Source organism: Chiloscyllium plagiosum, chromosome 2, assembly GCF_004010195.1.
Source record: "Chiloscyllium plagiosum isolate BGI_BamShark_2017 chromosome 2, ASM401019v2, whole genome shotgun sequence".
NCBI classification, from domain to species: domain Eukaryota; kingdom Metazoa; phylum Chordata; class Chondrichthyes; order Orectolobiformes; family Hemiscylliidae; genus Chiloscyllium; species Chiloscyllium plagiosum.
Window position 1 is genome coordinate 145,664,120 of NC_057711.1, and position 25,642 is coordinate 145,689,761.

The 25,642-nt window shown below is 39.3% G+C and overlaps 1 protein-coding gene across 1 annotated transcript in view; it reads right to left on the reverse strand.

Annotated features, from left to right (window-relative positions):
• psip1a (PC4 and SFRS1 interacting protein 1a) overlaps positions 1-25,642 on the reverse strand; it is a 33,120-nt gene that overhangs the window by 3,631 nt on the left and 3,847 nt on the right. Inside the window, exons 3-11 of the mRNA XM_043720633.1 lie at positions 24,900-25,038; positions 16,999-17,133; positions 14,551-14,622; positions 9,839-9,905; positions 7,320-7,398; positions 5,201-5,444; positions 4,074-4,195; positions 3,353-3,423; positions 3,194-3,264 (exon numbers count right to left, since the gene is read on the reverse strand). Coding sequence (XP_043576568.1) covers positions 3,194-3,264; positions 3,353-3,423; positions 4,074-4,195; positions 5,201-5,444; positions 7,320-7,398; positions 9,839-9,905; positions 14,551-14,622; positions 16,999-17,133; positions 24,900-25,038 — 1,000 coding nt within the window. The remainder of the gene's footprint in view (positions 1-3,193; positions 3,265-3,352; positions 3,424-4,073; positions 4,196-5,200; positions 5,445-7,319; positions 7,399-9,838; positions 9,906-14,550; positions 14,623-16,998; positions 17,134-24,899; positions 25,039-25,642) is intronic.

Consider the following 25,642-nt stretch of genomic DNA (forward strand, 5'->3'; position numbering starts at 1 on the left):
AACACCATATCCCTCCAAACCTTTCCTATTCATGATCTTATCAAAATCTTTTAAATGTTCTAACTGTACCTACATTCACCACTTTCTCTGGCACATTCCATACACGAACCAGAGTTGCCCCTCGCATCCTTTTCACATCTTTCTCCTCTCACCTTAAAAATATGTCCCCTCGCTTTGAACTCCCCCACCATAGGGAAAAGACCCATGTCATTCCCATTCCTAATTCACCTTATCAATGCCCCTCATGAGTTTATAACCTCAATTGGGTCACCCCTCAAACTCTTAAGCTCCAGTGAAAAAGGTCCAGTCTATTTTTATATCTCAATATTCCTGGTAATTTTTTTCGGAATCCTCTCCACTTTAATAATCTCTCCTAGAACTTCTTCAAAGAACTTCAATAGATTGATCAAGCAGGACTTCCTTTTCTCAAAACAATGCTGACTTTGCCTGATATTCTTGAACTTTACCAAATGCCTTGCTATAATATCAACAGCATCTAACGTTTCTTTCTATGACAGATGTCACGTCAACTGGCTTTTAGTTCCTGCTTACTTTCTTCTTCCATTTTTGAATTTTAAAAAAAAGTTATCTTCACTATCTTCCAGCAAGGGAGCTCTGAAAACTTTAAGCCAGTGCACCAAGCCATTCACTGCCTATTTCTCTGCAGACTGCAGGAGAATATCCATTGGACCCATACATTTGTTGAGCCAAAGCTCAAACAATCTACTTAATACTGTTTCTCTGGTGATTGTGATTTCCTCTCCTCATTTCTTGCTTTATCATTGTTCCTGAGATGTTATTTATATCCTTCATAATGAAGACTACTGCAAAATACCTGTTTAATTTATTATGCATTATTTTTCAGTATCAATTCTTCATTAAGTCTCATTTTTCTCATTTGGTTAACTCTCCTTTACATATTTATAGAAATTCTTACTATAGTTATTTTTGTGTTTCTGACTAGCTTTCTCTTGTAACCTATTTTCCCCTCCATTAAATTTTAGTCATTGTGCTTTGTTTTCAATATACTATCCAACTTTTTGACTAGTCACCAGTTTTGGGAGAATTTTATGCTTTTTTAAGAGTCATAGAAATATACAGCATAGAAACAGACCCTTCGATCCAACTCGCCCAGATATCCTAAACTAATCTAGTCCCATTTGCTTGGCCCATATTCCTCTAAACTCTTCCTATTCATATACCGTCCAGTTGCCTTTTAAAGATGTAATTGTGTAATTGTACCAGCCTCCACCACTTCTTCTGGTAAGTCATTCCATACACACACCACCCTCTGCATGAAAAAGTTGCCCCTTCGGTCCCTTTTAAATTTTACTCCTCTCACCCTAAATCTATGATCTCCAGCTCTGGACTCCCCTAACCCAGGAAAAAGATTTTGTCTATTTACCCTATCCATGCCCATGATTTTATAAAAATGTCACCCCTCAGCCTCCGACATTCCAGGGAAAACAGCCCCAGCCTATTCAGCCTCTTCCTATACCTCAAACCATCCAACCCTGGCAACATCCTTGTAAATCTTTTCTGAACTCTTTCAAGTTTCACAACATCCTTCCCATAGGAGGGAGACCAGAACTGCACGCAATATTCCAAAAATGGCCTAACCAATGTCCTGTACAACTGCAACATGACCTCCCAACTCCAATACTCAATGCTCTGACCAATAAAGGAAAGCATACCAACTGCCTTCTTCACTATCCTATCTACCAGTGACTCCACTTTAACCATTTTAGTTAACCACAGATAGTGGGCTCATCCCTTAGCATTTTCTTAGCCATTGGAACATATTCTGTATATTCTGAAATATCCCATTAAATGGCTGCCACTGCATCTTTATTGACCTGTGCTTTAACCTAATTAGTCACTTCACTTCAGCCAGCTCTGCTTTCATGCCCATATAACTTCCACCATTTAAAATGTTTAAAAATAGTCTCAAACCTGCTCCTCTCTCCCGCAAACTGAACAGAACATTCAGTCATATTATGGTGGCTGCTGTCCAAAGAGCCCTTCTCAGCGAGATGAATTAATACTAGTTTATTACACTATATCAGACCTAATACAGCCAACGCTCTGGCCAACTCCAGGAGGTGATGTTCTAAGATGCTACCCTGAAAGTATTCTATGAGGTTTTCAGTTAAATAAATGGGCAAAGATCTGGCAAATGGAGGATAATGTGGGAAAAGGTGAAAAAAAAGTGTTCATTTTGGCAGAAAGAATAAAAAAAGCATATTATCTAACCAGTGAGAGACTGCAGAACTCTGAAATGCACAGGGGATCTGGGTATCCTAGTGTATGAATTATAAAAAGTTAGTGTGCGTGTGCAGGTACAGCAAGTAATTAGGCAAGCTAATTGACTGTTTATAATTTATCACGAGGCAAAGTGAATACAGAAATGAAAAGGTTTAATTCAGTTGTAGAGGTGACCACATCTGGAATACTGTACAGAGTACTGGTCTCCTTTGAGGAAGGTTGTAAATGAATTGGAAGCAATTCAGAGAAGGTTTACCAGGTTCATATCTGGAATGGACAGCCTGTTTTGTGAGGAAAGGTTAGACACGCTAAACATTTATCCACTGGAATTAAGATGGGCAAGAAGCAAGTTGATTGAAACATACAAGCTCCTAAAGGGGTCTTGTTAGGTTTCATATGCAAAAGAAATTTTCTCTCCTGACAGAGCCTAGAACCAGGCATTGCTATTTTAAACTAAGGGGTCATATATTTAAAACTATGATAGAAGAAAACATTTTTTTCTGACAGAAGTGCCGTTGAACCTTCTTCCTCAAAAGGCAGTGGAACCCTTGAATATATTTCAGGCAACAATATGTAGATTATTGAGAAGTAAGGGAGTGCAAGGTTCAGGGGTTTAGATTAATCAGATCAGCCGAAGGGTCTTATTTGAATGCCAGAGCCACCCATTCTTGTTCTTATTTTGTACATAAGTCTGTATGTTCACAAAATTACAAGATAAAAGGTGACAATCCTGATAAATTACAAAACTATTCTGAAGTATCTACTTGAAACAATTGTCAAATAGTAAAAAGTACATAAACATATAAAACAAAATAAATCAATCACAGCTCTATTATTCAGAAATTGAACTTACAATCGTTCTCTTCATCACAAAATTTACACCAATCAGGAACAGATCCAATGTTGTATTCAACTACTGAGTACTCACAGGCTTGTCGATCTTCAGTGATAATTTAATTTCACTGTGCAACTTTTGAAGTCTCAATTCCATTGACATTTCTGTGAACCAAGGTAAAGGAAGTCATATTTTGTGAAATAAAATTCAGTCAGCTTTTCTATTAATACTGCAATGAATCTAAACAGACACCTCTTTTTTTTTCTATTTTCTTGAAGTTGAGTTTTTCTTCTCTCTTTCCTTCTTTCTCCTCTTTGGTTTGCCTGGAAGGAAAGATAAATCAAAGTTAACAGATGAACTATACTTACGCAATTGGTTTCACCTGACGAGAGGAAAACAACCACCGCATCCAAGTTTAGAACTTTCAGTCAAAAGGGATTCCTTTCCCAAAACTGGGATCCCCAAAGGTTTTATGGAAACATATTATTTCAAAATGAACTTCACAACACTGATGAATTTCAAATATTTCACAAAGCACTCATTTCTATTCCTAAAAGAAGATTTGTGGGCGGCACGGTGGCATAGTGGTTAGCACTGCTGCCTCACAGCGCCAGAGACCCTGGTTCAATTCCTGCCTCAGGCGACTGACTGTGTGGAGTTTGCACGTTCTCCCCATGTCTGTGTGGGTTTCCTCCGGGTGCTCCGGTTTCCTCCCACAGTCACAAAGATGTGCAGGTTCAGGTGAATTGGCCATACTAAATTGCCCATAGTGTTAGGTAAGGGGTAAATGTAGGGGTAAGGGAGGGTTTCGCTTCGGCGGGTCGGTGTGGACTTGTTGGGCCGAAGGGCCTGTTTCCACACTGTAATCTAATCTAATCTAATCTGAAGATGTGTCAGATCCAAATTATTTCAATAATCAACATGCATCATGGGTTCAACATGCAAGAATTTATCAACAGAAACTGGTACTTACTGCTCATCTTTTTTGCTTTCCTCCACTTTGCACAGCTTTTCTTCCTGTTCCCTTTCATTTTGTTTTTTCATTAGATTTCTTCTATTAGCAGCATCCCACTTTGTTTTTTTGGTTTTCTCTTCCTTTGAGCACAATGGTGAACAAAAAAAAATGTTATATATGAGCAAAAATAAGGAAAAAAAGGATAAGTTGTATTAGAGGAATGCATGTCACAGTTAATGAAAGTTAGCTTAGGGCTGACGGTGCTAATCTGAAAAAAAGTGAGCAAACAACAGCATGATTCTATTGTCTCACAAAGCAGGAATTTCTCCTGCTAAGTGAACATCTGCACAATCCACAAAGATAAACTGTCACATTCAGCAGCAACAGCAGATCTTGATTCTACAGTTAAACTGGCGGACAACTGAATGGTTAGAATGATTCTGGTCTCCTCTTCAGGCTGAAAGCTTGGTGGTGACAATTGCTTTTTTGGAGCAGGAAGTGGGACATCAAGAACTACATCATTAGGTCTTTCAAGGGTAACCACAGAACATGGAATTTTACCATATGCATTTCGTAGCTCTTCATAAATGTAACAATCCATTACAATTGTATCTATATGCAACAGCAGCAGCTGTTCTCGGCCACAGTAGAAAACACAGATCAGTTTCTTACACTTATTTTATTAGATTAGATTCCCTACAGTGTGGAAACAGGCCCTTCGGCCCAACAAGTCCCCGTTTTGTTTTAGGAAAAGATTCCCAGCTATTGTTTTCAAATTTATTTCCTGACAAAAAACATCCTGCAAGTTAAAATAAACTGTCCCACCACTTAGCAGAGGTATTAACGTGTGTTAACACATCCATCATTCTTAATGGACCTCAAAAGAACCAACTTCCAAACTGTGCAGAATTAATCCATTCCAAATCCATTTCTCTACTCATCAAGAACAGACGTTGGAAAATCAAGTTACTGGAAGTCTAATAATTCTCTGATTTTCAAACATACTCCAGCAGACCAGAAGAAATATTCGGTAAATAGACATCCCATCAGTGTAACCTGAGGGGAATCAGCCAAACATAAAACAGGTTCAAGAAAATGAAATCCTATGCTGCTGTCTGTACTTTTAGATGTCAAACAGTGCTTACTCCATCTTCTGGTTCCTCCTCTTCAGACTCTGAAGTTGACTTGGTCTTGGTGCTTCTCCTCCTCTTGGGTTCTGCAAGGTCCTTCTTTCCTTCCTTTTTAACTAGATCTTTTTTTGGTTTGTCACTCTTTTTATCCTCTTTCTTCTCTTCCTCCTCCTTCACTTTCTTTTGCTCATGCTGTTTCTTTCGTTTCTCTTCCAAGGCTGCCTTCTTCACCTCAGCTTTGTTCATATCATCATTCTCACTGGCAGAACATACAAAACATCAGCTACATAAAATTCATACTTCAAAACAAGCAACAGTGGAACTCAGAAACAAAGGTTTTAGTGGACAAGACATCCATTTGATCACAACTTTCAACTCATCCCATTTCCTCTTATCTCTCTCGACTCCATTTAATAAGAGGATCAATTCTTAATCAAGGACAAACATAGAAACTGCTGGAAAAGCTCAGCAGACCTGGCAGCATTTGTGCAGAGAAATAAGAGTTGATGTTTTGGGTTGAGTGGCCCTTCCTCAGAACTAGAGAATTTTAGCCATTTTGAGAGGATCTAATCTCAATATTAGAGGGATATCAGTAAATAGTAAGGTGGTAAATGTTGGGTGAAGTAAAATTTTAAAGGCTGAAATTGATAGATTTAAGAGCTATGGGGCACAGATGGAAACTGCAGCTGAAGTACAGATCAACCATTGTCTACATGAATGCTAGAACAGCTCAAAAGACTGCTTAGCACTTTTTTTAATGCTTTTGATGTTCCCAACAGTGTTAGCTTCTCACAAATAGTATTAACAAGATTGGTGTCAAGGAAATTAATAAAATCTTGAAATAAATTATGCAATGTATTATACTTAAAGAAAAGCTGAAGTTGTACATCTTTCAGATGAAGTATTGAATCAAAGACCCAAAAGACCTAAAGTGGATACAATAAATGTTTCAGCATATTTCACAAGGGAATCTATCGAACACCAGCATAATTTACTTGATGGCAAAGAGGGTAAAATTGTGGATTGTACCACTTCTACCATCAACCTTTCAATTTTGAATAACTAATATGGCACAAAACAGACTTTCACTCAACCAATGTTAGTCCAATACAGATTCTGAAATTGCAACCTGGCTGCTATGTTCTCTACATTACAAGAATGATCATTCGGGAAATGTTTTATTCACTGGCTATAAAGTGTTTTGGGTATCCTCAGCTCTTGAAAGGAGCTACATAAAATTTAAGTATTTATTTGAAACTGCAGTATTGCTCATAATATATAACTTCTCTAAAAATAAAGCAAAATAATGTCCTCACCCAGCCTTTCAGAGTCACAGAGCACAGAAGAGGCTTTTGGACCCAACAAGTCAATGCCAATGTTAACCCCATTTTCCAGGATTTGGTCCAAAGTCTTGACTGTTCAAGTGCTCATCCAATTCCTTTTTAAAAGTTGGAGGTGCTCTACCTCAACTACCCTCCCAGGCAGATTCCCAACGAACTCTGGGTGAAAAATATTTCCATCAGATTCCCTCTAAACTTCCTGTACTTCGCATTAAAATTATGCCCTATCATTACTGACCCTACAACTAAAGGGAACAGCTGTTTCCTACCCCCTCTGTCCATGCCACTCGATCTGATAAACCTCAATCAGTTCCCTTCTCAGCCTTCTCTAAAGAAAACAACCCAAGCTTATCCATTCTCTCACCATAACTAAAATGCTCCATCTCATTCAATATCCTGATGACTCTGCTCTGCACCTCTGCCATTGCAATCACATCTTCTTATAGTGGGGTGACCAGAACTGCACAGTACTCCAGCTTGGCTTAACCAAAGTTTTGCATAATTTTGTATAAACCTCGGTGCTCTAATAATCTACCCCACGACTGATGAGGCAAGTGTTCCATATTCCTTCTTAACCAACTAATTAATATAACATGCCACCTTCAGGGATCTGTGGACAAGCACTCCAAGATCCTTCTGTTCCTGCGAGCTTCCTAGTGACCTGCCATTCATTCAGCACTCCATACTGTTGAGACAGATATTAGATTCAGATCATGCTGAATGATTCAAACAATGAAAAGTTAAGGTTTCGCTAACCCTGAAAGTCTTAAACAATGAATGTTGAACCAGCTAACCTTTCATCGCCTGTGCGTGCAGCCATTATCATGGCTTTAGGTCGCCTTCCTCTAGGTTTTGGAGTCTTCACCTCAACAGCTGCAAGCAGAAAAGCACAGAGAGATGCATAAAGAAGAGATCTTGACAGATGTAGCACTCAAAACACTTCCACATAAAAGACTTCAAAGTATACTATTCATATTTGCAAAAACAACCACATGCATCTAAAACTAGCTGCAAATTGCATGTGCGCGCGTGGAAAAAATATCAAAGAGCACAAATTTTTTTTTGAAAAGTTGACTTAATCAACAACACTAGAATAAAGTCAGCGACGCATTTAATTCAAAGCCAAGTTAAATCTATCAGACGGATCTCGAGTGATCCTTTTCTCAAATGATGATTTGTGTTAAGTTTCAGGCTGACAAAACATTTGTATTTCTCTTCTGCTGGTTTAAAATTTTAAAACACTTTAACACTAAAATAGATATACAGAGGAACCTCGATTATCCGAAGGACACAGGTGGGGAGTATGTCGTTGAATTAATCAAATTCCGGATAATCAAATGTCGGATAACAGTTTAGCCAAGCCCTGGGACCTTGCGATCTTGACGGATAATCCGATATTCGGATAATCGAGGTTCCTCTGTACAAATTGAAAATTGCACAAGTCTTACTGGTACTTTAGAATGGTTTACATAAAGTGAATGAAAAAGCCCCATCAGACAGCCCCTATTTCATCTATACCATGTTTCTCTGAGCTGTATTAAGCAAACGTGGCCTTAATTGTTGTATTCAAAACTTGCCCACTATTTTAAGAAATGCAAACATGCATCACCACTTCCAAAGCTCAACACAAACTGGCCCGTGACCAAAGACTTCATTTAATTTTTCAACAGCCAGACTTTCCATGTTTTCAGTTTAGATCCAGCAATATGCAATGAAAAAAAACTGAATTGGATTTTCATGTCAATTCCTTAAGACAATCTCCATATAAGGATACAAGTTCACTCTAGGGGAAAAATATTCTCCACTTTATGAAATACTTCATCCCTTATAAAATAGCAGACATATTGATGATGAGAATAATACTTTTTGCTTCAAATGTCACACTTTGTCAGATGAAAAATAATAATTTATTCAGCCAGGCAGAAGGGGATAGTGGTGAATGGGGCTCATTGCACCATCATTCTGCCTGATTTTAAAAAGTTTTCATTGATTTGTCTCACTTCTTCCAAATTAAAATGATGTCATTATGTGAACCCATTTAGGTCCAGGCTATACCTTGACTTTCATGGCGTTCCTGGAAAATTTATTGCTCCAATATTATTTGAGTTCCCTTCGCTGTGTCATCTTCTAATACACTGATGACATACACTGGTCATCAACACCTCTCATCTTGAAGTGAAAAGTGATAATATCCACCATCACGTCATGTATTCTTCAATTTCCTCTCTCAATTTTGCCACCTTCATTTCCAGGAATTGGCTATTCACCAATTATCTCTATAAGCCGACTCACTCCCACAGATGGTGAGAAGGGGGTGTGACTATTTCATACTTGCAAGTTTTCTATCATGTCACATTTATTCTCACACTATCACCCTTTCACACCAATGCTCTAGATATGCCAGTCTTCCGACTTCAGCCAAGAAACTCAGCCACATGTTCTACTGCCTAGATTTCCAATCTGACCTAGTCCCCCTCAACAATATACTACTCCTTGGTCTCACCTTTCACAGCAACCAGCCTCCACATTCAATGGCAACATCCCGTTCCACTTCCTTCACGCCCATCAACTCAGTGCTTCCCAAACTGCAAGATCCAACATCTGTCCTTTTACCTCCTGTCCCACCATCTGGGATCCTAATACCTTTTCCAGGTGATACAATATTGAAAGAAGTAAAATTACAATGTATTTGATGCTCATAAAACAATCTACTCTATACAAGGGAACCAAATGCAAATTGGGTCATCATTTTGTTGAATACCTCTGCTCAGTCCACAAGTTTGTCCTGCGCTGCTGGTTACTCACCATTCTATTTCTCTGTCTCACTCAGTACATCGTTCTCAGCCAGCTGCACCATCCCAATAAATCCAAAGGATGTACAGATAGGAGTCTTTGCAGCTATCCAGACACCACTGCTCCTTTTTTTTTAAAAATATAGGCAGCTGTTATTTGCAATAATTCCGTTCATTAAATCAGATCTGTCTTCCATCGAAGACACCCGCCTTCTTTCCTTTTCTCTTCCAACCCTACTCTCCTCACACTTACACTTGCTTAGAAATTATATCTGTAATGTATTTCAACCTTCACAAAAGGTCACAGACCTTAAATGTGAATTCTATTTCTCTCCCCTCAGATGATGAGCCCTGAGCATTTCCAACAAGTTTTGCTTATATTTAAGATTGCTCCGTTGTTCTGCACTTTGACAAAGACATTTCTGCCTTGATTCTGAACTGTAATACACTTCAGCAACATTCAGCCAATTCTGCCGGTGCTCAATCCAGCTTGACGGGAGGATTGGAAAGAGATTACACACCTTGTTTCTTCCGCTTTGCACTCTGCTTTTCGGTTTCAGATTCTGAACCAACATCTACTTGGTCAATCTAAATGTAAAAAAGGTTTATACATTTCAGATCAAAGTTAACTCAATTTTAAATAAATCTGTGACCACAATGTGTGATGGAACTGTAACTTAAGTTTCTTTATAACGTACACGCACCATAGAATCAGGGAATTCCAACTATCCAGTGTGCACTGTCCTTTTGAAGAGAGTCTATCGCTGCAATCTCACTTTTACCATGGCTAACCTACCTAGCCTGCACATCCCTGGACACTACAGCCCAATCCACCTATCCTGCACATTTTTGGACTGTGGGGAAAAAAACCAGAGCGCCTGGATGAAACCTGGTAGGTACAGGACAAGTGTGCAAACTCCACCCAATCACCCAAGCCTATGATTGAATCCAAGTTCCTGGTGCCCTGCTAACCACTGAGCCACCATGCCACCCAACTTTGTGCAGGAAAATAATCTTGCAGCGCATGCCCAACAATGATAGCCATTTGTGTGAAATGACTTCTGATGCAACCTCTAATGCAGAAGGACTATCCGAATGATCCACAGAAGGTATATGTTAAACAAAACCGCACATCTTTTCTCTTCCAGAACTCAACGGCAGTCCATGGTAAGGTATGGAGCAAAGGCCAGACATGGAGTCATAGAGCTGTACAGCATGGAAGCAGACTCCTTGGTCCAATTCATCCACGTGAACCAGATATCCTAAATAAATCTAGTCCAGTTTGCTAGCATTTGGCCCATATCTCTCAAGTCCTTCCTATTCATATAACCAACCAGATGCCTTTTAAATACTGTAACTGTACCATCCTCTACCTCTTCCTCTGGCAGCTCAATGCATTCACACAACCCCCTTCTGCCATGGAAAAGTTGCCCTTTAGGTCCCTTTTACATTTTTCCCCTCCTCACCTTAAACCTACGCCCTCTAGATTTGGACTCCCCCAACTCAGGGAGAAGTCCTTGCCTATTCACCCTATCCAGGCCTCTCATGAGGTGGCACAGTGACTAGCACTGCTGCCTCACAGCACCAGGGACCCGGATTCAATTCTAGCCTCGGGCACCTGTCTGTGTGGAGTTTGCACATTCTCCCCTTGTCTGCGTAGGTTTCTGCCGGGTGCTCCAGTTTCCTCCCACAATCCAAAGATGTGCAGGTCAGGTGAACTGGCTATGCTAAATTGTCCATAGTGTTCAGGGATATGTAGGTTAGGTGCACTAGTCAGGGGTAAATGTCAAGTAATAGGGTAGGGGAATGGGTTTGGTGGGATACTATTTGGAGCGTTGGTGTGGACTTGTTGGGCCAAAGGACCTGTTTCCATATTGTAGGGATTCTATGATTTTATAAACCTTCATAAGATCATCCCTCAGCCTCTGACACTCCAGATATACCTGATCAGGTGCCAGGATTTAGCCAACTTTGTGTTTAAGAATTCCAGCACCAACTCGTCTGTAATATGGACAGTTTCCAAGATGTCACTGTTTAGATTAGATTAGATTAGATTAGATTAGATTAGATTAGATTAGATTACTTAGTGTGGAAACAGGCCCTTCGGCCCAACAAGTCCACACCGACCCGCCGAAGCGCAACCCACCCATACCCCTACATTTACCCCTTTAACCTAACACTATGGGCAATTTAGCATGGCCAATTCACCTGACCCGCACATCTTTGGACTGTGGGAGGAAACCGGAGCACCCGGAGGAAACCCACGCAGACACGGGGAGAATGTGCAAACTCCACACAGTCAGTCGCCTGAGTCGGGAATTGAACCCGGGTCTCTGGCGCTGTGAGGCAGCAGTGCTAACCACTGTGCCACCGTGCCGCCCACTTTCTATATCTTCCATATTCTTCTCCACAGTAAACACAGATGCAATATACTCATTTAGTATCTCCCCCATATCCTATGGACCCACACATAGGCAGCCTTGCTGATCTTTAAGAGGTCCTATTTTCTCCCTAGTTATTCATTTTCCTTAATGTATTTATAGAATCCCTTTGAATTCTCCTTAACCCTATTTGCCGAAGCTATCTTTTGCCCTCCTGAATTCCCTCTTAAGTATCCTCTTACTGCTTTCATACTTACCTAGGGATTCACTCGATCCCTGCCGTCAATGCTTCCTTCTTACTCTGGACAAAAAAAACTCAATTTCTCTAGTCATCCAGCATTCTCTACACCTACCAGCTTTGCCCTTCACCCTAGCAGGAACATATCGTCTCTGGATTCTTGTTATCTCATTTTTGAAGGCTTCCCATTTTCCAGCCATCCCTTTACCTGCAAACATCCACCCCATCAACTTTTGAAAGCTCTTGCCTAATACCGTTAAAATTGGCATTCCTCCAATTTGGAACTTTAACTTTCAGATCTGGACTACCCTTTTCCATCACTATTTTAAAACAAAAAGAATTACGGTCAGTGGCCCCAGCACGCTCCCCCACTGACACCTCAGTCACTTGACTTGTCTTATTTCCTAAGAGTAGGTCAAATTTCACACCTTCTCTCGTCAATACATTCAAATACTGAATCATAAAATGTTCTCGTACACACTTAAAATTCCTCTCCATTCAAGCCCTTAACACTATGGTAGTCCCAGTCTATGTTTAGAAAGTCAAAGTCCCCTACTATAACCATGCTATCATTCTTACAAATAATTGAGATCTCCTTATAAATGTGTTTTTCAATTTCCTGCTGATTTAGGGCATTCTATAGTACGATCCCAATAAAATCCTTTTTCTTTCTCAGTTCTACCCAAATAACTTTCCTAAATGCATTCCCAGGAATATCCTCCAGGAAAAAAACAGCCCCTGCTTGTTTGGCATATATTCATAAACATCCTCTCCTTCATCCATTGATGCTCAAAGCAGCAATGTGCCCCATCTGCAAGATGGACAAGAGAAATCCATCAAGGCTGTTTGAACATGACCTTCCAAGCTAACAACCATCTAGTAGGACAAGGTCAGCACGCACATAAGAACAGCAACCCCTGCAAGACCCTCTCCAAACCACTCACCATCCTGTCTTGGAAATATATTGGCCATTCCTTCAACACTGTTGGGTCAAAATCCTGGAACTTCCTCCCTAACCACATTGTATGCTGTAGCTAGATGCACAGTCTGCAGTGGTTCATGAAAGCTGCTCATCACCACCTTCTTAAGGACAATTAGGGAAGGGCAATCAATGTTGTCCCAGTCAGTGATGCCATGTCACACAAGTGATCTTTTTCTTTTAAAAAGTCCACCTTGCCTTTGCCCATTAACTAAGCCTGCACAAATCCTCTTGAAACAAGAGGCTTATGACTTACTCAAAACACACATTTATCATTATATTATCTCTCAATATGAAAATATTACATTTGCTTTCTATATCCAAATCACTAGTGTATATTGTGAACAGCTGGGGCCTGTCCTTGCATAACCCAGACATCACAATGTTTATGTCTGCAGCATGGCTCACACTAACTTTAAACTGGTATTTGTATCGAGTCACAGTGAGGTTATTACGCACCTTTGGCTTGGATGCTACTTAAGCCCTGGGCTCTTCGCCCACAGATAGGATCAATGTAATTGTTCCACCAAATTCATCAGAACCTTCACATTCTGCCTTTATCAGGATTTACATCATGCCACTGCATATTATTTGGTACAAGGAAGGGTAATATAGGTTGCATGTTGTGAGGAGTGAATAATGGAGTTAATAGTTCAATTAGAGCAGCAAGAATTTAAGATATTGAACGGTGGAGAAAACATTGCATGGACCAAGCTGCCTCCACCTTCTCAGATTTCTCATTGGATTCTAACAGAGCGAGAGGGAGGAGTTACTAACGTGACTAGGAATGAGCTCAATTGAAGCTTATAAAAGGACAAAGCTCCAGCTTGATATGTTCTCTGCCTTTTCCTCATGGCCCCAGGTCCTTTGCTCAAACTGGGAGAGAAGGGAATTGGGGAAGTGATGAATTGATGTTTGTTTCTGGGAAGTATTGGGAAAAACAGCGCAAGCGCGATTCTGCCCCTTCTCCAATGCTGATTTTCCTGACTTGAGCACGTGTGAGGCCCTTCCCTAGCACGGTCATTGAGGAGCATTTACTCTGAGTGGTAAAACTTTGTTTGAAACAGAGATGGAGATCAGCACCCAGGGAAGCAAGTGAACAGCAGGCTACTTCCAGCAGCACGTCAAGATGTGGGCCTGGACACAGAAGGGGCTCTGAAATCAGGATTGATTCAGGGCAAATTCAGGGAGATTTGGGGGCTGTTTGTAAGAGACCGAGCATAACATCTAATAACAAGTTTAAAAAGTTTACGCAAGATCTTCCACCCCATCTACTGATAAGCAGATACCAGTGAAGGGTAACTTATGAATGACTGACTATCTTGGACTAGTAGGGACAAACTAAACCCATCTGATGGAAGGCTTGCGCTCAGTCCTGTAATAATTCAGTCTCATGTAAATGGACACCAGAACAGGAGCAACCAATTCATTCTGCACTTAATTCTAGATTTTAACGTTTGAAGAATTATATACAACAGGTGTGCATATATGTTTCAACTCAATACCCTGGTCTAACAGTAAACCTAGATTTAGCTGCAAATACCCAATGCCAGAAGCAATTATGTTCATTCTTGAAATGTGTGGACAGAACAGAACTCAAAAATTCCTTTTGTACAAACTAATGATGAACTATACCTTTCTCTTTCGTCCCCTCTTGGCACCTTTCTTTGGAGGTTCCATTACTGCAGCTTTCTTTGCAGAAGTCTCCTATTTAGAAAAAAAAATTAAAACATCAAAATGGACTGAAAGACAAACTCTCCTGTGTAGCAAATAAGAAAAACATGAATCAAGGTTCAGGTGCACAATTTGGAATGTATAAATAAACCTAAACCTAGGCATTCAAGGTAATTACTTCAAGCAAAAGATCACTGTGCATTTGCAGGGGTGCTACAGAGGCCACCACATATTCTAGAATCGACTCAATACAATTAAAAGCACCCCAGCAAAGATTGTGCTGACTCAAATGCAATGGTATAAAGCAAAAAATTTGTACTAAGAATGCACTTAAAGGAATGGGAGAAGGGTTTTTCATTCCACCTTAAACAGCACAGAGAGATATCAAGCAGCAGAATCTTACGAGTCAAAACAATGCATAAGGTCACTTAATAATAGTAAAAGGATGGCAATTACAAATCCCACCATAGCACCCGACAGACTGCATGGATACAGCCTCATTTTGGAGTTGTACAAAGAAATCTAATCAGCCTTTAAAGTTAATAATGTCACATAGTCTTCTGTGGTTATTTTTCATTGCTATCAGTTGAAGTCTGGATAAAAGTGGAACATGCAAAAACTAATTTGATAGTGAAATAAGGACATGAAAGACATCAACAAACCTGAGGATATAGCCTAAGGAGACAAAAACAAACATGGCAGATGAAATTTGATACAATAGTGTAACGTAAGCAGCAAAATACTTCCTCCACCTGAGGACTCTGTTGTGTGCTGCTATCCATATCTTCTGAAGTACTTTGGGACTTACATGGTCTAGTTTGATAGAGAGTACCTACATTCTAGTATAACAAGAGGAGTCTTGGAGAGTAAACCAGATACAGTTTATTGCATCTCTGCAACTACATATTATAATATGCCGTGACTACAAAGTCTATCGGAAAATCCAGTCTTAGGCCCAACTCTCAGGAGATTCTACTTTATTTAACCACCAACTTTTCATGCCATCATGACAGTGATGAAGCTTATTGCAATCAATGAAGCATTAGCCCATTCAGACCTGTAAACAATAGATGCCACTTGAGATTTTCTCTAGGATGACTTATGGTTTTCAGAGACTACATTTTATTCTCAGCAACTCATTGACCAGGTATTTAATTCATGGAGTTTCTATAAGTGTGTTGACATGTGGGGAACTTGTATTCTCACAGAATCAGAATTAGAGGAATTCAACAAGCTAGCAAATGTTTTTCTAGAAATATTATCTGAGGTCACAGCCAAAACACCTGCATTTTCGTCTGCATCTCAAGTAGCTGACACTAGGCAAGATGTTTTAAAATTTAACAAATGTAAATCTTTACAAAATAAAATTTTGTATTTAATTATCCAACTATGGTTGAAAAAATGAGTAAGATTACCAAGAAAATTCTATGATTTTTAGGATCACCTATCTGCAAGTACAGTCACTCAAATGTTTGACTGTGGGAAGACAGTTTGAGAAGGCTACTACAAAAACAAGTAGGATTCATAGCTTTATTATAAAGATTTAGGATGACAAATGAATAAATCATGCTAAGTCTCCAAAAATAATAGATTGGGCCCCAGCTGGCATACTCTATTCACTTCTGAGCTCTACAAATTAGGAAATTGTTAAAAATTTCTTGAGATGTTGGAGAGTTTTAATAGAATGGTACTAAAGATTCGTAACTTCAGTTACAGGGTGAAACTAAATCTGGGGTTGCTGTCTGAAGCCAAAGATTAAGGGGAAATTTAATTAATTGAGACTTTGTAAAGAGTAAATAAATTGTTTGAAGTAGTACAAAAGGTAAGTGACCACAGAACACAGATTTACAGTTTCCAGCAAAAAGTGATATGAAAATTCTGCAAGAACTGAAAGGGTGATTAAGATGAATTCAATAGTAATGTTCAAGGTTAAATTGAATAAATTGTTCAGGGGAAACATTGCGGGTCTACAAGAAGACAGTTTTCAAGTCTTCTGTGCTTTATGGTACTGCATTTTCTAAATCCTTTCAAAGTATTAAATTATGTTGGTCATGCACTGAAAATATTCCTGTGAATTTTTCCTCTCGACATTTCCCTACTTTTGAAAATCTTATTTGAGTTGGGGTCAATTTTTGTCTGATTATACTCCTTCGAAGAACTTGGAAAGTTTTTTTATTCCAAAAACACTATATAAACAAAGGCATTCTGACGAATATTAGAAGTGAAAACATTCAAGGTTACAGAGAGCTAGGTCTATGATGCATGTGCGGAAACAGAGCTGAGCACGTGTTAACCAGGTCAAAGGCAGCAAGAACAGAAACCCAAATACTTTTTACTTGGTTCCTGAATTCACATTACTAAGTAAGGCTGTCACATACAATGATCATGCAAAGATTATATCTTACTCACATCATCACTATGCTTGTCAAACTCTGGTGAACTTGCAGCATCAGACTCCTCTTTACCCAGATTTGAGCCACCCGTTTCCTTCCCCTCTTCAGCATCTTTATCAGTTGACAACTTTCGAGCTCGTTTATTAGAACCCTAGGATGTCCAAATATTGTAAATAGTTAATGAACATTGCAGGACAGCTTCAATCACCACCCAACCTCATTCCATTGAATGTTATAAACTACAAAGTATTGACAGATACTGCTGAATTGTGAACCAATGCTGGACTCCTCTGATTACTCAATGACCAGTGAGCCAGAAGATCAAGACCAATGTAAAGCTTTAATTTCAATGCGCTGTGTAAACCAAAACAAAGCACTTTGCTGTGGTGCCTGTGTCTGTGCGTGTGAGATAAACCAGCAAGCTTATTGTCCAAGTTCACATGAAGATTCTCAACTTGGGAGAAAGTGCTCAACTGTTGCCGGCATTTTATAAGAAAAAGCATGCTTAAAACAACAAGAATATGGTGAAACGATAAATTACATTAATCTGTATCTATTAAGCTATAATAAATATATTTACCCAGGCTTAATGCATAAAATACTATACTATTGCTCAGAATATCCATTATATGTATCTAATTCTGCAATTCAAGGTAATGTAGGCTTTGAAGTCAAGTATTACTCAACAGACAAGAAATTAATTCTGTTCTGTCACTGCTGCTGTCTATGCATTTAATTTTCAAGATAGTAATTTACATAACTACAGCACGGAAGTTAGGATCATTTGTTCATTAATTCTTAACTACAATTTAGCATAATTGTAAAGTATTATGGGAGGGAAGAGAAAGAAATTAAGGGAATATAATAAGATTTAATTCAGGCTTGCATTGCATGCACACAAATGTACAAAGCACAGCAAATAAGGTTGGCAGTCACAAACAGGCAAGAGTGGGAATGTTATAATGATAATGAAGACCTGTCTCCGAAAAACGGCAAGTCTGATTTCTAAATATTCCTGGATGTGCAGTTCATGTAGATTATATAGACCTTAAAAATGCTTTCAATAAAAGATTCATCAGCAAAGTTGGAGCCCAGGAAATAAAAGGGAAAAGCAGTAAGGTTATGAAATTGGTTGAGTGAGCGAACAGTTACTTTTTTGGACTAGAGAAAGGATTCTCCCAGGGTTCAAAGATAGTACCCCCTGCTTTTCTTGATACACATGACCTAATTTGGGTGTATAAGGCACAATTTTAAAATATACAGATGACAAAAAAACAAACAAACAATCAGCAGCAATACAAAGGGTACAATTTTAAAGGAGCTGCAGCAGCTATGGGGTGATTGTGCAAACATCATTGAAGGCATTAAGGTAGGTTATTTCATAAAGTATACGAGGTCCTGGGCTTAATGAAATGGGGCATAGAAAAAAGAAAGCAACAGTTTCGATAAACTTGTCTAAGCCACTGGTTCAGCCTCAACTGGAGCACTGCATTTAGTTTTGGGTTCTGCACTCGAGCAAGAAAACAAGGGAATTACAGAGGATGCAACAAAACATTTACACGAATGTTTCAAGCAGCAGAAACGTCAACTATGTGGAGCTGATCTCCTTGGAAAAAGAGGAGATCTGACGGAAACATTCAAATTTGAGGGGTTTGGACAGATTAGAAAGGAAGAAACTATTCCCACCGGAGGAGAATCAAGAACCAGAGGGGACAGATTTAAGAAAGGAAGCAACAATAACAGAAGGAAAAACATTCTTATGCAATTGAACGGTTAGAATCTACAACGCTTGAGAGAGTGAGCGTCAGATTCAGTCAAGAGATAACTGGACAATATCTGAAAAATAAAAGAAATTGCATAAGTTTGAGGAAAGATAAGCAAATTGCCAAGAGGTGAACTGCTTTTGCAGAGATCTGATGTGGACAACACACCTAAAACTTCTTCAGTGGGGTCAACATCATCATAGAATTTCATAGAATCCTTACAGTCACAGTCATACAGCACAGAAACAGGCCCTTCGGTCCAGCCAGTCAATGCTGACCAGAATTACAAGTTAAAATAGTCCAACCTGCCTGCGCTTGGCCCATATACTTACAAACATTGTCATATACTTATCCAAGTGTCTTTTAAAGGTTGCAACTGTACTTGAATCTAACACTTCTGCTGGAAGTTCATTCCACACGCAAACCATCCGGTGTACAAATAAATTGCCTCTCATGTCCTTTCCAAACCTCTATCCTCAGTGTGCTGATTGAGGCCATTCAGCCCTTCAAGACTGCGACAACCTCTGAATAGCATCCCACCCAGACCCACTCATCCATCCTAACCTCATATCTATGCATTAACCATGGCTAATTCCCCCAGCCAACACACTCCCGGGCACTACAGGTCAACTTTAGCATGGGCAATCCACCTAACCTCCAAATCTTTGGACTGTGAAACTGGAGCACAAGCATAAACCCAAGCAGACACAGGGACAATATGCAATCTCCACACAGACAGTCACCCAAGGGTGAAATTGAACCTGGGTCCCTGGTACTGTGAGGCTGCAGTACTAACCACTTTGCCACCATGCTGTCCACTCATTTTATGGATGCAAGATGCTCAAGGAGAAAGAAATGTGGCAGTATGAAGAAAAATATTTTAGTTCTTAAGACAGATGTCCTCAACAGATTACTAATAAATCTATTTGGTTAGGTATAAGAAACAAAGGTATCTTTATAGAACTCAGTATATTTGATAGGCCAAAGCAGTGGGAAAGAAACAGAAGAGGAAATTTATAGATTGATGCAAGAATTGTAGACAGAAATAATGGGTATTGAATTATTCTAGTCTGTAAGAGGATAAATAAAAGACATGAAGAAAAGTTCCGAAGAACATTCTGAACAATTTTGTTGCCTTGTACTTTTCAGGGTGAACGAGGAAGTAGTTATTTTCGGCTATGGTGTACATGTTGACAATAGAAAAGGATAATGAGCAATCCAGAGTTAAAGTAGTTAATTAGAGGCAAGCAGATTTCAGTGGACCGTGAACAGATCTGACCTGGGTAAACTGAAATCAAAGACTGTCAGGGGAAAAAATTGTGATAGAGAAACAGGTTGCTTTGGACACAGTCAAGCATATTCATATAAGGTATGAAGCCAGGAGAGAAAGCCAGAGTTCCTTAGATGATGAGAGATTGGAAATAAGACAAAGTAGAAAAAAAGATACAAGAGAAAGGTATCAGTAGTTTGATAATAGGTAAGGATCACAATAATACAAGTTGAATACAGAAAGGATATTGTAAAAAGAATACAGCAGAAAGAAAAAGTAAGAATATGGCAAGAGCCTGGCAGCCAACATACTAGAGAACCCAATTCACTTGTGTAACATGGGCACCGCTGAATGGTCCAGCACTTAGATGCCCATCCCTAATTATCCTGGAGGCGGTAGTGGGGAGCTGCCCTCTTGACTTCTGCAGTACATGTAGGTAGATCCATATTGCCATTAGAGAGGGAATTCCAGGATTCTAACCCAACAACACTGAAGGAACAGTGATACATTTCCAAGTCAGGATAGTAAGTGGCTCAGAAGAGAACATACCTGGAAACACACTACCTACATCTGCTGCCCTAGTTATTCTAGATAGAAGTGGTTGTGGGTTTCGAACGTGCTAAGACAGCCTTGATAAATTTTTGCACTGCATTTTGTTGATGGTGCACACTGCTATTACTGAACATTGGAATGTGATATTTGTGCATGTGGCGCCAATCAAACATGCTACTTTGCCCTGGTTGGTGTTATACTTCTTCAGTTGTTGGAGCTGTACTCATCCAAACAAGTAGGGTGCATTCCATTATACACTTGACCTGTGCCTTGTAGATGATAGACCGGTTTTGGGGATGACCCACTGCAGGATTCTTACCCTCTAATAGACCTTTAGCCACTATATTTAAATGGCTAGTCCAGTTCAGTTTCTGGTCAATGGTAATCCTCAAGGATGTTGATAGTGGTGGGATTCAATGATCAAGTGTCATTGAATGTCAAGGGACAATGGTTAGATTCTGTCTTGTTGGAAATAGCTGTTGCCTAGCACTTACATGGCATAAATGCTCCTTGCCATTTTCATCCCAAACCTTGCTGCATTTGGAAATGGGTTACTTCAGTACCTGATGAATCCTACGTGGTACTGAGTATTACACAATCATTGATGAACATCCCCATGCCTGACCTAAAAGCAAAGCAGGCTAAAAAGTGAACTGGCAAATTAGATTAAGGAAGAGAGCAACAAAAATGCATCAACAAATGTTTGAAGGAATAATTCAGAATACACAGAATAGACACATTCCAAAGCTGAAGAAAGATTCCAAGGGAATAACCACATTCCATGGTCAACCAAGGACAAAATAGTATCAAACTTAAAAAGGATACACAGCAAACCTTTTATTAACCAGGGACATGTGTGTCAGGTGATCAAATAATCAAGAGGTCCACATAGTCAATGTAGAAACACAGACTAAGTAATAGAAACGTAATGCCATGGGATACACACATCACTGTTATACTTGATTTACAGCAATCACTTAAATAATAATGCAATTTGCCTTAAATAAAAATTACTGATGGAGACCTTCTCACTTGCACCCTCAACTGACTACTCAGGCATGGCAGTAGATTGCAGTACTTGAGGAGAAACTGACTCGAAGTTGAATCAATGGTTCATATTTTGTGTGGCCATTCGACGGAACAAGTATATTTACACTGAGGTAAATAATTTTAACAACTATAACAATTGGACAGAATAATACTTTGCAACACCCTAGGGGTTACCATTGACCAGAAGGTGAATTGGACTAGCCAGTTAAATACAGTACTTCAGGTATATAATAATATTTGCCAGTTTACTGTGTTGGTTCATAAGATGCCGGTTAAAACAAAGTTTGCCGTAATTGCACTAAAATGGGTAGCAAACCAGAAGTTTGGACAGAATAATAAAATCAGCAAGGAATGATAAAGATTAATAAGGAAGAAAAATTGGTATGAGAAAGCTAGTTAGGAATATAAAAATAGAATGCAAGAGTTACCATTAACTCTTTTTAAAGTATTTATAAAGTAAGTTCTAGTCATAAAAAGTGTATGTGGTGAATTAGAAATGGAAAATGAGAGATGAATGGAACAGTTTTTTGCATTAGGTTTCATTGTAAAGGATACAAATAACATTCCAGAAATAGCAGTAAATGCAGAAATGGGAGGGAGGAGCTTAGTAAAATTATGGCTACCAGAGAAGTGGTCCTGAATAAACTGCTGGCTGACATGTATTGATGAATTTCATCTTGGGGTCTTAAAAAGTAGCAAGAGAGGTATTTGATGCACTGAGTTTTAATGATCCAAAACTCCCTAGATTCTGAGAAGGTTCCATAAGATCAGAACATAGCAAAGCTAACAAGTTTATTCAAGACGTAAGGAGGGGCAGAAAGCAGAACACCAGAGACCAGTTAACTTAATTTCTTTCACAAGGAAAATATTAGAAGCTACAGGGTGGCGCAAAAATAGATGGGAAGGCAAGTGATAAGGATGGCACAAAGAGTCTGCAGAGAGATATAGAAAGGCTAAGCAAGTGAGCAAAAACTTGGCAGATGAAATATAATGTGGGAAAATGTGAGATTGTGCACTTTGGCAGAAACAATAGAGGCTGAACATTATTTAAATGGAGAATATGCTTCAGCTTTCTGCAGTTTGAGGTATTTGGGAATCCTCCACCATTAAGCACAAAAAGGAGAAAGTGAGGACTGCAGATGTTGGAGATCAGAGTTGAAAATGTGTTGCTGGAAAAGCGCAGCAGGTCAGGCAGCATCCAACCAGGAGAATCGACGTTTTGGGCATGAGCCCTTCTTCAGGAAGAAGGGCTCATGCCCGAAACGTCGATTCTCCTGCTCCTTGGATGCTGCCTGACCTGCTGTGCTTTTCCAGCAACACATTTTCAGCACTAAGTACAAAAAGCCAGCATTCAAATTCAGCAGGTAATAAAGGCGGCAAATGGGACACTGGCCTTTATTTTGAAGGGAGTGGAGAATAAAAATAATAAAGTACTGCTAAAACTATACAAAACAGTAATTAGATCACACCTGGAAGACTGGGAACAGTTTTGGTCCCACTATCTAAGCAAAGCTAGATTGGCATTGGAAACAGTCCAGAGTCCACTGGATTGATCCCAGGTATGAAGGATTGTCTTATAAGAAGACGACTGGCATTTGAATCTACATTCAGTGGAGGTTAGAACAATAAGAGGCTACCTTACAGAACCATACAATATTCTTCAGGATCTTACATATGCAGAGAAGTTGTTTCCTCTCAGTGGATAGACTAGGACAGAGCAGAATCTCAAGAAGAAAAGGTCAACGAGTTAGGAGAGAGACTAGGAGGAATTCCTTCTCTCAGAGGGTAGTGAATCTGAGATATTCTTTACCTTAGAAGCTGTGGAGGTTGATTCATTAAAAATATTAAAAGGTTGAGATAACAATTTTAATTAGTAGGGGAATTAATAATTTTGGGGAAGGCAGGAAAGTGGAGTTGAGGACAATCTGATCAGTCATTGAATTGTAAGCAGACCCAAACTGAATTGCTTACTTCTGCTCCTACATGTTCTGGCTCATACACAAGTTTAAACAATTTGACAAAGTCAACATAGTTTAATGAAATATTTAACTAATCTAAGGAAGTTAACTGTTGTGAACAACAGGGAAGTGGTGGATGTACCATACTTAAGTTTCCAAAAGGCACTTAAATTGCCTCATCAAAATTTATTGCAGAAAATAAAAGCTCGGAATATTGGCATGGTTAGAAGATTGGTTGGCAAACATGAAGCAAACAGTCAGCATGAATTAGTCTTTTTCAGATTGGCAGAAAGAAAACAAGTGGTATGCCACAAGGATCAGTGCTGTGACCTCAGCTGTTTATCACTTATACAAATGGTTCGGATGTAAGTACCAAAGGCTTGGTTGCGAAATTTGCTGACGACAGAAAGATAGGTAGGACAATAAGGAGGCTACAGAAACAAATATAGATAGTTTACATTCGTGTCTGTCCATGTATGTGCACAGAAATATCAGTTAAGCTGTGCATAATATGGGAAAAGGTGAGACTGTCCATTTTGGCAGGATGAATAAAACATTGCCTAAACGGAGAAGAGATTGTAGAGTCGCAATGTACGAGGACCTGCACGTCTTACTGCATGAATTACAAAAGGCTTATACACAATTACTGCAAAAAGAATCAAGTACAGAATTAAGACCACCACGCCCCAATAATAGAGGGCACTGGTAAGAAGTCACATGTGAAGTATGTATAGAATTGATCCCCTTATTTAAGGAAGAATGTAAATCTACAAGAAGCAGTTCAAAGAACATTGACTAGACTAGTATCTGGAATTGGCAAGTCATCTTATGAGAACAGGCTGGACAGAGTGGTATTAACCAAAGATCAGAAAAGTTAGGAGGAACTTGACTGTAGCACAAGATCCTGAGGGGTCTTGACAGAGCAGATGTGAAGAGGCTGATTACTCTTTGAAAAGTTTGGGAGGGGGCAGGGCACTGTTTCAAAGACAGCATGCCCATTTAAAACAGACAAAACAATTTTTTTTTTGCTCAGAGTCCCAAGTGTTTGGAACTCTCTTCCCAAGAAAAGGCTGGAAACAGAACCTTGAATATTCTTAAGGTAGGGGCCGATAGATTTTTGTTAAGTGAGAGGGTAAAAGGTCAGTGGGGGAATATAGATTGTAGCCAATTAGATTATCTCCTTGTTCATATGACAGATTGGGTTGACCATTCACTCAGAATATTCTTACGCTGCAACTCAAATGGCATACTTTGATAAAAGCAAGCTTCGCCAAGCCTATCTCATGTTGCTTGTTCTTATATTTTATAACATTGCTAAACTCACTTGTTGTCCAAGAAATTTAACCGTTGGGTTATTTTCAACTTCCCACAGTCCCTCGTTGAAACCTTTTCTCTTGTTGGGCTTCCCATACTTTTCCTTGTTTTCTTCATATGGATAAATGTCTCGTGGACCCAGGTAGGCACTAAAAAGATTTTGATAAGTTAAGCTTCACTTCAACAATCTGTAGGTCAGAGATATATCTTCTACAAGTACCCATGGTTCAACCACTGAACCACAGTTCTGTAACTGCAAAACTACCTTGATATTGATATAAAACTGTACAACATGAAATTCATAAATGCCAAGGAATTGTAGGCAACTAGTTATTCCCACATACATATCCTACTACTGTTCTCGTTATAAAAGATTGAGGAGTCACCAGTGGCTAAGCAATAGAACTCCCACTTCAGGATCAGAAAGTGGTGGGTTCAAACTCCAGACTTGACTGAAAGTGTATCACCTTTTGGATAAGGCATTAATTTAAGCTTATGTGACCCTCTCATAAGCATAAAAGACCCAGCACTGCTAATCAAAGACAACCATGGGACTTCTACCAATTTAACCATTAACTATCCTTATCATTCTTGCATTAGTATAGCCAGTTTTCTGATACTCACTCATCTTAACAGTACTTCATTACCTGTAAAGCAACTCTGATGTCTGAAAAGCACCAACTTAATGTTTTAAACCTTTCTTTCTTTACCAACTCATCGGTATTGGAGTACACATGTTTCTCACAGCCTTGG